This window comes from Rhineura floridana, chromosome 22 (genome assembly GCF_030035675.1).
Source record: "Rhineura floridana isolate rRhiFlo1 chromosome 22, rRhiFlo1.hap2, whole genome shotgun sequence".
NCBI classification, from domain to species: Eukaryota; Metazoa; Chordata; class Lepidosauria; order Squamata; family Rhineuridae; genus Rhineura; species Rhineura floridana.
In genome coordinates, this window is record NC_084501.1 from 8,380,522 (window position 1) to 8,394,412 (window position 13,891).

Genomic DNA, 13,891 nt, shown 5'->3' on the forward strand with positions numbered 1-13,891 from the left:
GACAGACAGACAGACAGACAGACAGATAGACAGATAGATAGATAGATTCTGAAGGGCCACAGTTTAGCCACTTTGGGTCAATAGACAGACAGACAGACTAGATAAGCGAGAGAGAGAGAGAGAGAGAGAGAGAGAGAGACTCTGCCACTGAGCTTTGGCCTTTCCCATTGTTGTGAAGAAATTATGTTCTTGACAAAGCAAATCATTCAATGATGGAATTTGATCCCATCAGAGGTAAACATGGCCATCGATTTGGCTGGCTTCAAAAGAAGAGTCAAGAAATGTGTGGAGGGTAAGGCTACCAATGGCCACTAGCCACGATGGTCATGTTCTGCCTCCTCTGTCGGAGGTGATATGCCTCTTGAATACGAGTTTCTGGGAAGCCACAGTGGGGATTGGCCTGATGCCCTGCTTGGGGGCTTCCTGAGAAGCATCTGGTTGGCCACTGTGAGCACAGGATGCTGGACTAGATGGGCCTTTGGTCTTATCGAGCAGGGCTCACAAGGACAATATGGCTTTGCTCTTCAGCCATATTCAGTCATTCATTGGATGACTGTGAACCAATAACACCATCTCTCTTCCAGCCTCCCCTACCTTGCAGTGGGGTTGTTGTCATAATGAGGAAGTCCCTGGTCCTTGGAGTCGGTAGCCTAGTGGCAAATTCAGAAGTGCAGGGTCCCTTCATGAGAGTCACAGCCATGCCCCCCTTTTTTTGCTGCTGGGTTGAAAATGAGATCCTTGTTAATGTTTTCTCCCACAACAACAGACGTGCCTGGCAGCCAATCAATGTGTAAGGGGGAGCGTTAGCTACTGAGAAGAGTCTTCTAACTGGATGTCTCACCTTCTTTCACTCTGATTGGCTCCAATCAGCAGGAAAGGACAAGGAAGCATGTTGGAAGACTCTTCTCAGTGGCTCACAAACTCCCCTTTCATGCTGATTGGCTTGTAGGATGTTGTAGACATAGGGTTTCTGTTCCTAATAAAGTAAGGGGTCTAAGACCCCTGAGACCCCAGACGACTACATCCCAGTTTGTAGGAAAGGGAGAAAAAAAAGTAATAAAAAACTGTAATTAAATAAACGCCAATATTAGCAGGTATGAGAGATGGCCATAGCTCAGCGACAGAGCATCTGCTTTGCAAACAGAAGGTCCTCGGTTGAATCCTCAGCAGCTCTCGGTAGAGCTGGAACCCTGGAGAGCCTTTGCCAAGCAGTGTAGACCGTATTGAGTTAGATGGAAGCTAGTTTGTCTCAGTATTAAGAGTGATATGACACATAGGAAGGTGGTGGGCTCTCCGACACTGGAGGCTTTCAAGAGGCAGCTGGACAGCCACTTGTCGGGGATGCTTTAATTTGGATTCCTGCAGGGAGCAGGGGGTTGGACTTGATGGCCTTCGAGGCCCCTTCCAACTCTACCATTCTATAAGGAAACTTCCTAGGTTCCTAGAGCAACCCCCATTTCTAAAGACTTTGACGGGTGTGGGTGAGTGGGGATTTGAGTCCTGTTCTAACGCATTTCTTGGCCAGGAAATGTATTTTAAAACTTTTGACAACATCAAGGGAGAGGCTGGGCCGGCTCTGAGTCCAGACAGGTATTTCCAGCTCAGCTGCTGCAGCGAGGGATCAGATGTCTCCTGCGCCCAGACCTGGATGGGATTAAAGGGAACTTCAAACAATATCTCTTGTTTCAGCCCCTCCGAGGTAGTGATTAGAGAGAGGAAAATAATCCGTCCGTCACACACCTGCTGCCTTGGCTGGCTCCAATGCCTGCGGTCGCAGATGATGGGGCTTGTTTTGTACCCCAGGGGAATGGAGAGGAGTTTTGGGGTTTGAGTGGCAATTTAGAAGTTGCAGTGGGAGACTGTTGAATCGTGTGATCACGCACCTCTGAGCAGTCAAAAAGCTTTGGATTTCTTTGGACCGGTCCTCGATCTCCTGTGGCCTTTGGTAGAAGATCTCCAGAAGGGCCCCTGGCCGATATATCTTTTTTAAAAAATTGTGCATTCATATTTGCTCTTGCTCACCATGGTACAGAAGCAGTTATACGCAACTCCACCTTCAGTACTATTTGCGCCTGCAAAAGTTTTGCGGCGGACATACTGCTTCCTTTCCAATCGCTGCATTTCCCATCACTTCCTGCCAAAAGCCTGACGCGTTTTCCACCACAAATGATCCACTTTCAGTTTTGACCTGCTTTTGTTGCACCATAGGGCATCTCAGCACCGCACAGAAAGGGGAATGAGGCGTGGACAGTCCAGTATAAGTCTACCACAAATGGACTCACTACATCTATGACATTTTTCTGGGGACTGGCCTTTACCAGGAAGATGAATGCTTTTGGATAGCTGTTGATGCTTTTTAGAAATGCTATAATTTTGTTAGTTTGATTTTTTGTAAATTGTATTGTTTTTTATTTGTATTTTGTATTTCTGTTTTTTATCTGTGTGTAAGCCACCTTGGGGGCCTTTTTGGCCAAAAGGCGGCCTAGAAACACAACACAACACTCATACAGACTGCTCCTGAATTTGAACGTTCCATTTAGCCATTTAGCCATGATGGCTGATAGCCTTTATTTATTATTTATTTATTTAATTTGTATCCCGCCCTTCCTCCCAGCAGGAGCCTAGGGCGGCAAACAAAGCACTAAAAACACTTTAAAACATCATAAAGACCGATCTTAAAATACATTAAAACAAAACAGCATTAAAAACATTACAAAAAACAACTTTAAAAAAGGGTTAAAAACATTATTAAAAAACATATTAAACAATTCTGACACAGATGCAGACTGGGATAGGTCTCAACTTAAAAGGCTTGTTGAAAGAGGAAAGTCTTCAAAAGGCACCGAAAAGATAGCAGAGATGGAGCTCTTTCAAAGGCTGTCAGCCATCATGGCTAAATGGACTGGGCTAATCGTTTTTCCAAGCCATTGAAGCCGGCACCCATCTCTGCATCTGGTGGCAGCTAACTCTGCAAGCTGATTTGTTTTTCGCCTGGACAAGCACCATCCAAATAGCCCAGGGGGGTGTACACAGCAACACCACAAGATAAATGTGCCCTTTTTGTGTGTGGGAAGAAATACATTCTGCATATGCTCAGAGCAGTGGTACAGTTAGATTATTTCCCACTCTTGCTTACTTGGAGAGGGGAGCACCTCAGTGGTGGAGAACGTCAGGCCCCGGGGGCCACATGCGACCCTCCAGACCTCTCTGTTTGGCCCTCAGAGCTCTCCCTGGGCCACACCCCTCACCGATCCTGCTCTGCACCCTCCTTGAGTGCTTTTGTGTGCCTGGAACATGCCCTTGAACTATGATGATGCCTCTTGGTTGCTTAGGTGGAGGTTGTAGCAATGGTGCCCATTGGGACTGGTGGGGCGGAAGGCAGGGAGCCCAACAGTGGGAGGAGCCAGAGCCAATGAGAGGCGGAGCCAACTCATTCTAATGTTGCCTCCCATCCTCCTCTCTGTTGAGCTCTGCAAAGGCAAGCCTAAGGAAGAGGAAGCTGGCAGGAAGTCGAAAGCAGGGAGGTGGGAGGCTGTCTGAGAGCCCCCCATTGAGGTTGGTGGGGCACTGACCCTTTTGCCCTAATGGATCAGCCTATGTGAAGTGTGTATGTATAAAACTCTGGTTTTGTGCATCTGGAATATAACCTACTGCACGTGGGTAAAGGTCATATCTGTTGTTCCATCCACTTTCGTCTCTGGCTCCGCTGCCGTTGGGATGTGGCCCTCGGAAAGTTGCTCAGGAGAGATTGTGGCCCTTGGGCAGAGTTTGGAAAAGTTACTTTTTTTGAACTACAACTCCCATCAGCCCCAGCCAGCATGGCCACTGGACTGGGCTGATGGGAGTTGTAGTTCAAAAAAAGTAACTTTGCCAAGCTCTGCCCTTGGGCTGATAATGGTTCCCCAGCCCTGCCTTAGGCGCTCATATGTGCTCCTTTGCTTGCTTCACAACGTGGTCAGTCGGCCCTGCTGTGTACGGGCCCCTCCTGCTTATTTTGCTGAGTGGGGCCCTCAGCTTCTGCCCCAAAGTCCAGCCCTCACGGCTCCACCGCCTCAGATGCCCGCAGTTATTGATGCTTACTGCACATACATTCAGGAGGAGCCCATGGCATTAAACAAGCAAAACGACTGTATAAGGGTTTTTGAGAGGGAGGGGCAAACTTTTTAAAATGGGGAGGAGAGCACCCTCCTTTCCGTGACTTGCTCAATAACCCATACCACTAGGGGGCACTCTGGCTCAATAAGGAAACCCTTGGTTCTTATGGGGGGGTGTAAACTACATCTCCCAGAAACCTTTGCAAATAAAACCCAGCTGTAAATCCACACTTAAGCCTCGCAGGGTTCCCCCCTTTAAAAGCTCTGAAGCCCCGCCTTTCCACTTTCCTGATTAGCGGGTTTGGAAGGCGCAAGAGGCGTTTCTGGGCCCGGGATTGGCTGTTCCTGTGGCAACAGAGAGGCTTGGGGAGGGGGGCAAGGGAGCCCGCCTCTCTTCTATTGTGTGGCAAGTTCTGCTTGCCAAAAGCTGGTCTGGGCGAGTTCGGAGGAGGAGGAGGAGGGGTTGCGCTCAGAGTGCTTCTTCCCCGCGCAGGCGGCTCATTGCGCGCACCTGGTTATTTTGCGCGTTAGGGAGGAGGAGGAAGAACCCAATTTCTTGCAAGGGGGAAAAATGTAAGCGACCATCAAGAGTGCTAAAACAGTGACTTGAGGGGTTTTGGATTGCAAAAAAAAGAGAAAAAAGAGGGGATCAAAGCAAGTAAACGGACTCCTTCTCTCTCCAAGCGCGGGTCCGCCGTGCGCTCCTTGCGCCAAACAGCCGTGCCGGGCTGGCCGGGCGCTCGCGGATGGAGCCGGCTGCGGGAGCTCAGAGGCCGGCCCGGACAGAGGCGCCCTTCCTGGCGGGGGTCATCGCAAGGCGGCATCAGGACGCAGGTAAAACGTCCTCCGCGCTGGAGCCGGGGCGATCGGGCCCCCTAGGTCTTCCGGGCGTGGGGAGACTCTAGCGCGCGGGTCTGGGGCTGGTTCTCTGGCCTCGAGGGCAGTGGGGGCTGGATGTTTCCGGCGGGGGCACACAAACTTTTGTGGGGAATGCGCCCCGCTGGAAGGAGGGGGACGCGATCCTGGCATCCAGGAGGCCGGGGTTTCCCTTCCAACTTCAGCGGGGTCAGCCGGAACTCCGGCGATTCTCTTTTCAGCTCCGGGAGGGGGCGATGTGGGGAAGTGGGCTCCAGGGATAACTAGGACGCCTGGGTTCCCTTCCCAGAGGGAAGGGAGGATGGAGCAGCAGTTTGGAACGCAACTCTGCCCACAGGGGGATAGGAAGGTCTGCATTTGCCCTTTTTCGTTCCCAGCTTCTAAGCGCAAAGGGAGTGGTGTCTAGTGGTTAGAGGTGGAGCGCCAGATACAGCCTTCCTGGAGGGTTCCAAGCAGCCCAGCTCAGAGGAAAGGCAGCATTCTCTGGCCCGCGGGAAGTATGATCCGTCCGTTTCTGGCCCTAGGAGAAGAACAATTGGGTGGTCTTGGGGAGCTGAGAGCTTGTCCTAAAGCAGGGTAGGGATATTTTCCAGCCTGAGGGCCACATTCCGTTCTGGGTCGTCTTCCGGGGGCCACATGTTTGTGGTTGAAGGGGGCAAACATAAAAGTGGTCAGGGCAACGAGTGTGAGTTTTCCTTTTTGTACAGTAGGCTACGGACCAGGGTCAAATTCTAGCTGCTGGGGGGTGCGGGAGCACTCAAGGAGGGTGCAAAGTGGAATGTGGCCTGGGAAAAGGGGGTGTGGCCTGACAGAGTCCCAAGGGCCACACAGAGAGGTCTGGAGGGCCGCATCTGGCCCTAAGGCCTGGCGGAATCCTAGCAGTCAGGGCGCCTGGGTTTGCCTCCCAGCTTCAGCGAGGGGGCGAGTCAGGACTCTTGGTTTTCTTTTTCTTTTCAAACTTGAGCGAGATTTGGAAGCCTGCGTTTCATGGCTGAAACTCCTGGGGATTCAAAGCCTGTCGAGGCAAACCCGGGGATTCTCACATTTCTGTCTTAAGGCGCTGACTAAATATGGATTCCTTGGCCATGGCATCAAGCCAGGTTCTTCCAGCAACCCCGCTGGTTGCTGCTTTGTCCAGCCTGCTGAAGAGTTTCTGAAGCACTTTGAAAGCTTGCTTGCTATTTGTGGGGGACCTTCGGGTTGATCCAAAAGCTTGAGCCCGGCTGTGGCTTTCAGATTTGAATTTCTGCACAATATTCCGTGGCACTATCGTGTTCACACTGGATCATCCTCCGCGTCTCCCAGATGCAGCGCTGTGGCTGTTCGCTCCAGTGTTTCCCCCAGAAATTGATGTGTGTGCGTGTGTTTGCATGTGTGAAGCTGACCACCCTTTGCGAATGTGGGCTCAGGCTGGCGGAAGGATGTCCAAACAGTTTGGAAGGGGAAATGGGGGAATCCCTGGCTCACTCAAATGGCCCCCAAAACGGATGATGGATGATTAATGCTAATTTTCTTAGCACTTTTCTGCACAGAAAATGATATGCCCTCCCTTCTTCCCCTGTCTGCTTTCTCGACGAAGACGAGAGGGGGAGATTTCAAAAGTGGAAATCTAATTACTCGAAAGTGCTGAGGCTGGCGGTGTTCGGAGCCACGGCTGGGGTGGGCTTGGAGACCGGCCAGAGGTGCCGAGGGAAAGCAGACTGGACTGTTGGCGGTATTTTGCTGAGGAACGCTTTGGTATAGGGGATCAGCCAAAGGGGGAGGTGTGGGGGGTGGATTATCCCATCTGGAACTTGGGTGCAATCTGTCAGAGGTTTTGTTGGTCTGTTTTTCTCCTGAGGAACCTGGAGCCAAAATCTTTTCCCTTGAAGGTACAGAAGGTGAGGAATTTGGGTGGAAGGCTTTTCTGTTCCAGAGACTTTCTCCCTCTGTTTAATTCCTGTGCTCTTAATGGAAGGCATCAGGTTGGCCACTTGAGAGTATGCGACGCTGGGCTAATGGGCCTTCTGGCTTGATCCAGCAGCCAGGCTCTTTTGATGTTCCTAATGGCGAAGTCTCTTCTCAGTAAGTGCTTCAGAGGAATATTTCTTTGCACAGAAGTCTCCAGAAGTTAGTCTTGCACAAAATCTTAACTGGGATTGCCTTGTGGCGTGCCCATGTCCGAATTATTGGTTGAGTGGGAAAAGGTTGCATGGTGTTGCAGTTTGCTTGTTAGTTATTGGTTGTGGTGGTTCATTTGAAACATTTATACCCCACCTTTCCTTCAAGTCAAGGTAACAAACAAAGTAATGCCAAATGCAATCGGAAAGCAAGGTGCAAAGTGGCCTGGGTGATAAATTATGGCGTTTTTTAGTAGCAACCTCGGCTGGGGGTAAACAACAGGATTGTAGGCAAATCAAGCCCCCCCCTTCCCCAGAGAAGGAAGATGGAGGACCAGCAGGTTAGGGGGGAACCCAGGTTTGGCAGAAGAACAAAAAATATTTACCGGGAGGGGGAATTAAGGGTACAGCTACCACTACTCAACCAACCCAGTCTTTGTCATCGTGTGGTTAGGGCTGCAGTGCTAGGCTGATTAAACAATTGGTTTTGCTTTTATCAGCTAAAAATTGGACAGCCATTTTTTGTGGTTGTCATGTGCTAGTGTGGTTAGAGTGACAGCCTACGACTGGTATAGCTCACTGTTCATCTGTCCACAACACTGAGGTGGAAATCTTATCCAACTGTGGCCCTCTGGCTTCTTTCACCACATGCTGACAAGCCAAATCTGAATGCTCTCTTGGAGTGTCAGGAGAGGCAGTGTGGTGTAGTGGCTAGCGTATCCAGTTAGGGCAAGAGAGAAAATGGAAATGGACTGCCTTTAAGTCGATCCCGACTTATGGCAACCCTATGAATAGTGTTTTCATGGTGAGTGGTATTCAGAGGTGGTTTACCATTGCCTTCCTCTGAGGCTGAGAGGCAGTGACCTGGCCCAAGGTCACCCAGTGAGCTTCATGGCTGTGTGGGGATTTGAACCCTGATCTCCCAGGTTGTAGTCCAACACTCTAACCACTATGCCACACTGGTGGAGAACCAGGTTCAAATTCCTCCAGTCATCCATTAAGCTTATGGGCTGACCTTGGCCAATCACTCTGCCTTGGCCTGTCCTACCGCACAGGGTTGTTGTGAAGGTAAAATGGGGAGGGGGAGAACCAGGTATGCTGCCTTGCTGATCGGAAGAAAGGAGGGACAGAAATATTATAAATGTATTTTTTAAAATACATAGATGTATAAAAACCACAGACGGCAAGCGCAGTTGTAGAAGAGGCATTCCCTTCTGTTTGAGGCAAGAATAAAGAATGCCTCTTTGAAGACTTGCTACATCTAAAAACAAATAATGCCTTCTCGCTCTTTAGATTCATTTTTCTTATATAAAGTAGTATGCAGGTTCAGTAAATTGATCAGTTGACAGTGCTCTGTCTCACATAGCATACAATCTAAACTTCAGCGGCCATTGAAGGCCATCAAGGGAACGTGCAGATTTGGCACCAGGAAAAGTTGAATTCTGCAACCTGTCTAAGTCATGGAAATTTGCACATGGGTCATTTGTTTGCAGAATTCATTCTGCTTCAGCAATCAGCCTTGAAGTTCCTCCCCCTGATCATTGATCTCTTGCTTAGAAGATGAGACAGTAACACTTTGCAATTTCCTAAATAATATTTTTTCACACATCTTCCTTAAAGACTGCAAGGGCGGTTCCTGGTGCACTGCTTTACATAGAGGAGAAAGAGGCTCAGCCTCTGTATTCTTAAGGGCTCGTCTGTAATTCTATTTTTGTGGACCAAACAAACATCAGCCCTGCTTGAGACTTCATCATGTGTTGCCCACATTCTTGGAAGCCCATTTTTCAACCCATGAGGACTAGAAGCTTATTTTTTTTTAAAAAGAGAGACTATTAATGGGAGACTTGGATTCGAATCCCCACACAGCCATGAAGCTCACTGGGTGACCTTGGGCCAATCACTGCCTCTCAGCCTCAAAGGAAGGCTATGGTAAACCTCTGAATACCACTTACCATGAAAACCCTATTCATAGGGTCGTTGTAAGTCGAGTTCGACTTGAAGGCAGTCCATCATCATCATTAATATTAGGCAGGCACCCTCCCCATGTTCGAGACCTGCTAAAACCTTTTTTTGTTTAGACAAGGCTAGTGGAGGAGCTTGTGGATTCCCCTCACAGAGCTGCAATTTCCGGAGTGGTTTAACCATCCTTCTTCCCAGGGGATTTTGGGACTTGTAGTCCTGTGAGGGGAGTAAGGGATTCCTAACAACTCTCTGCACCCTTAACAAACTACAGTTGTCAGGAATCTTTGGGGGAGGCCAGGGCTGTTTAAAGTGGCATGAAAGTGCTTTAAATGTATGGTGCAGATGTGGCCTAATTTTCTGAACCACGTTCCACTGCCCCAGCTATGATAATCTATTTCTGCTTCATCTGACCCTCCCCCCAAATACCAGCAAAAAGAAACTGATCTCTAACTAATTTTGCACCGTTCTCATAAAATAATAAAAAACCCTGTGTGATGGATTCCATCTCCCTTGCGATCTTGGCGCTTCTAGAATTGCCCCCTCCCTATGTAACCTGAAATGACCTGCTTCCCTTCAGTTTTAAGCCGACACTTTTAACAACTCAAAATCAAATCGCAGCCTTCCCCAGAGCCCATCCATCAGGGAGTTTTGCGCAGATCATATCAGAAAGCGTGAAGCGAGCCAAAATAACTCTTGCGCCTGCAAGAGTTGGAGATACCAAGGTCTGTGTGGAGTTACTTTTTGGCTCAGACGTGTGTTTTAAATTTAACTGAGTTGCAAAAATTGGAAACGACAAGAGGAAGAGAAGGAAATATTCTTGTGGCGGTGGGGGGAGACCCTCCCTCTTTCCTAGTATGTTGTAAACGTGGTGATGGAGAGCGTTGGGTGGGCTTCAGGGAAACACCAGAAGATTCTAGAGGCGAGGAAGGCAGCAAAAGAGGAAGGGGTCTGCGTTCCTTTTGAGCAAGGTTGGGGGAGGCAAACCATCCCTAGACCTCGTTTTTTTCTCCAAAGCGGAGAGAGAAATGAGGTTGAAGTGATGAAGAAAGAAAAAGCCAGTGAAGGCAAAGCGAAGGAGGGAGGGAGACGGAACAGGAGATTTCTTGCAATGCTGAAAGTTGACTTTTGTCAGTCCACTAGCTGCCTTGCTCCTGCAACAGGAACGGGAACCTTTTTCAGCTTGAGGGCTGCATTCCCTTCTGGGGTCCACGTGCCCATGGTGGGAGGGGCCAGTGGCAAAAGTGGGCGGAGCAACATCTGTGAAGTTGATCTGTGCACTTAGCTGGTTTCTACACACATATGTGTTCCGTATCCTCCATCCGGGCAAGCAAAAGGCATTATCAGAGGTCAAGGACGTTTTATCTCTTATCCTTATCCCAGTCTGCATCTCTGTTGGAATGGCTTTTGATACGTTTTTAAAGCTTTTTTAAAAAAAGATGTTTTAAAAGTTTTTTTTAAAAAGATGTTTTGTTTTAATATGTTTTTAAGGATGTTTTGTTGTAATATATTTTAAAGTCTGTTTTTATGATGTTTTAGAGTGTTTTTAGTGGAGGTGCAACGCAGAGCTGGAGTGCCGAGGGCCGGATAGAGAGATCTGTTGCTTTCATTTCCCAGAAACCTCTGGTTGGCAATTTTATGATCTGATCCTGTATTGAATATAGGAAGTTGCCTTATACTACAGTATTATTATTATTATTATTATTATTATTATTATTATTATTATTATTATTTATTACATTTGTATACCACCCCATAGCCAAAGCTCTCTCGGTGGTTTACAACAATCAAAAACATTAAAAGCAAATATACAAGTATACACACTTAAAAACACATGCTAAAATGCCTGGGAGAAGAGGAAAGATAACAGTGTTGGCGCCAGTGCACCTCATCAAAGAGATCATTCCATAATTTGGGAGCCACCACTGAGAAAGCCCTCTCCCTTGTTGTCATCCTCTGAGCTTCCCTCAGAGTAGGCACCCGGAGGAGGGCCTTGGATATTGAGCGTAGTGTATGGGAGGGTTCGTGGCGGGAGAGGCGGTCCATCAGGTATTGTGGTCCCAAGCCGTGTAAGGCTTTATAGGTTAAAACCAGCACTTTGAATCGAGCTCAGAAACATACAGGCAGTCAATGCAAGTGGGCCGATTATACTGTCGATCTATCTAGCTTAGTATGGTCTACTCTGACTGGCAGCAGCAACTCTGCAGGGTTTTAGGCAGGGATTTCTCCTTTCCCTACTTGCATAGCCTGGGGATTGAAACTGGGACCTTCTGCGTGCAAAGCACAGGCCCTGCCACTGAGTTGCGGCACTTTCCCATTGTTCTTAAGGATCGCCCAAGCCTTTCTTTCCTAGCTTCATCACTGAGATCATCCTGAGGAACGCTGCTAGTTGTCCCCCGTGTTCCAGAGGCCTGACTGCCCTCCACTAGAAGTCGGGGATTTAGGCCCTATCAACACTATACAGTTAAAGCGGCATCATACCACTTTAAATGGTCATGGCTTTCCCCCCAAGAATCCTGGGAACTGTAGTTTGTTAAGGGTGCTGAGAATTGTCGGGAGACTGCTCTTCCCCTCACAGAGTTATAATTCCCAGAGTTTCCTGGGAAGAGGGACGGATTGTTAAACCACTCTGGGCATCATAGCTTGGTGAGGGGAGTCGTGGGGCTCTCCTAGCAACTTTAAATATATCATTCATTTCATATAGTGCAGATGGGGTCTTAGTGCTGCTGGTCCCATGCTGTGAAACATTTTTCCAGCAGAGATGCGTCGGGTATCCTCTCGCTGTTGACTTTCCAGCGTCTCTTGAAAACCTTTTTTATATAGACAAGCTTATGTAGTTGTCTAAATTGTTTTGAGCAACCCGTAATTTTAAAAAAATTTTTACTGCTTTGATGGGTTTTTTATATATTTTATGGTATGTATAACACCGCATTGTTACATTGTATGAATTGGCAGTATAATGCGTCCTTTTCTAAATAAAAATCTGAATTAATTTCCGCTTTCTGGAAATTTTGCTCCAACAGGCTTTGGCCTCTGCTGAGGCACAGCGGCTCCCTCTCTCATTCCAGCCCCAGAGACGGTTTTTCCTTGCCAGAGCAGTGGACGTTGGCGCTCCTCAAAACGGCTCGGTGGGGATGAGAAGCCGGTTCTGGGTTCAAAGACGCCGTTGTCAGGTTCCCTGAGGATCGTTGGATGGTGTCTCCTGAAGTGCAGGCGGCCCAGGACACGGGGGTGGCTTGACGCTTTCTTCCCTTCTCCCACCTCCTTCTGCAAAGGGCCAGCTTGGGCGTTTTGACGAGAGGGCAGTTCTGGCGGTGCCGCGAGGAGTCTGGCGGAGGCAGCTGTGCTATGAATTGGTGTTTATGGATTGTCCACCTCTCCCTGGTCTGCAGCAGCTTCGCTGAGGGTAAGCAAGGATGTTTAGTTTTCTGGAGGGAGGGGGCTGTAATGAGAAGAGCCCTGCTGTATCAAGCCGGTGGCCCATCTAGTCTAGCATCGTGTTCACACGGTGCCCAGCCTGATGGAAGGCCCGCAAGCAGGATCTGAGGGCAGGAGTGCCTCTCCCCTCCTAGGTTTCCAGACACTGGTCTTCAGAAGCGTACTGCCTCTGGCTTCCCAGGAGGAATCGCTCCGCCTGTGCAGCCTTTGAGACGAGCTCCCGTCTCAGAGGAAGCTTTTTCAGTTATAAAACTAGTCAGATATTTTTTTGACTGGAAAAAACTTTCTCCCAGGTAAGGGAGAAACGAAGAGATTATCCACAGAAAGCTTCGTTTTTGTTTGCTGGACTGGAATTCATTGGAACTGCCTATGAAGGAAGGCAGCCAGCAACGTGGAACGGAGCCAGGGATTACTAACAGGCTCTAACTGATTAAGCGAGCTGTTTTTTTTTCTTTGAAGAAAAACGGAAATTAACAGGCAAGCATCCTCCTGTCAATTATAATCATTTTGTTATCGTTATTGCAAAAGAGATTTGTCAAAGAGTTAGCAACAAAGAAGCCCTGGGTGAGTTATAACTTTCTTTTTTACATACGGAATTAAGGAGGAAGAAAATCGAAATAGCCTATCTTTGTTTTTATTGCAAAAAGCTGCCATGGAATTGAGCATTTTAAAGATATAAACGGATGAGAGGCTGCTAATTAGAAGAGAACATCTGATTTATTTGACATTTGTGTATTATATGTCTGGGACTATTTTTCTGGTCTACTTTTTTTCTCTTGGCGAATCTGCTTATTCTTTATGCTACTAGACATTTGGACGCTGTGAACTAAATTTGTTTTGGACATATAAGAGATAAGGCCATTCGTGCTGTCTAGAGGGTGATGTCATCTGGCCTGCAAGATTAACGCATTGGTGACTGGAAAAAGAAATAAACTGTTCTTTGCTTGAGTACAGTGACTATATTGGAAGGGGTTTTGTTCTTTTGGTTTCAAGAATGACAATCAAGAAGGTCACTGAGACCCTGGATGTTCAGGAAGGGTTTCTCTCTCTAAATATGTTTCAGAAAATAATGAATGAGATCAAGCTAACGAAACAGGTGCTGGGACAGACTAGGCAAGAGATGAAAATTGAAATTGGCAAAATAAGACAGGAAATGAAAGAAATTCAGGATTTTATAACTGGACAAGAAAAAGAAGATGAAAGCAAGATCATAAAGAAGGCTCAAGACTTGGAGATTGGAATAGATTTATTAAATATGGACCTGGAAAAAGATTTGGATTTTTTGGCTATGATGGATCCTATAAACAAATATTCCTATTTGGAATCTAGTGCTGTCCCTGAAGGAATTGGTGAAGAGATTAGAGATAAAGATATTAATGGCTCAAAAAAATTCCTGGATTGGAAGGATTTGATGGAACTTGAAAT

General features: G+C 47.7%; 1 protein-coding gene across 7 annotated transcripts in view; it reads left to right on the top strand.

Moving 5' to 3' along the window:
- Positions 1 to 4,400: 4,400 nt before the first annotated feature.
- IGSF9 (immunoglobulin superfamily member 9) overlaps positions 4,401 to 13,891 on the top strand; it is a 63,155-nt gene continuing 53,664 nt past the window's right edge. For 2 of the 7 annotated variants that reach the window (XM_061606390.1, XM_061606397.1), the window contains exons 1-2: positions 4,401 to 4,928; positions 12,052 to 12,434. In XM_061606390.1, coding sequence (XP_061462374.1) covers positions 12,377 to 12,434 — 58 coding nt within the window. In that variant the 5' untranslated portion in view covers positions 4,401 to 4,928; positions 12,052 to 12,376. Of the gene's footprint in view, positions 4,929 to 5,277; positions 5,320 to 9,658; positions 9,754 to 10,294; positions 10,378 to 10,567; positions 10,655 to 12,051; positions 12,435 to 13,891 lie in introns of those variants that run through there. The other 5 variants (XM_061606391.1, XM_061606394.1, XM_061606396.1 and 2 more) reach the window with 5 other exon arrangements.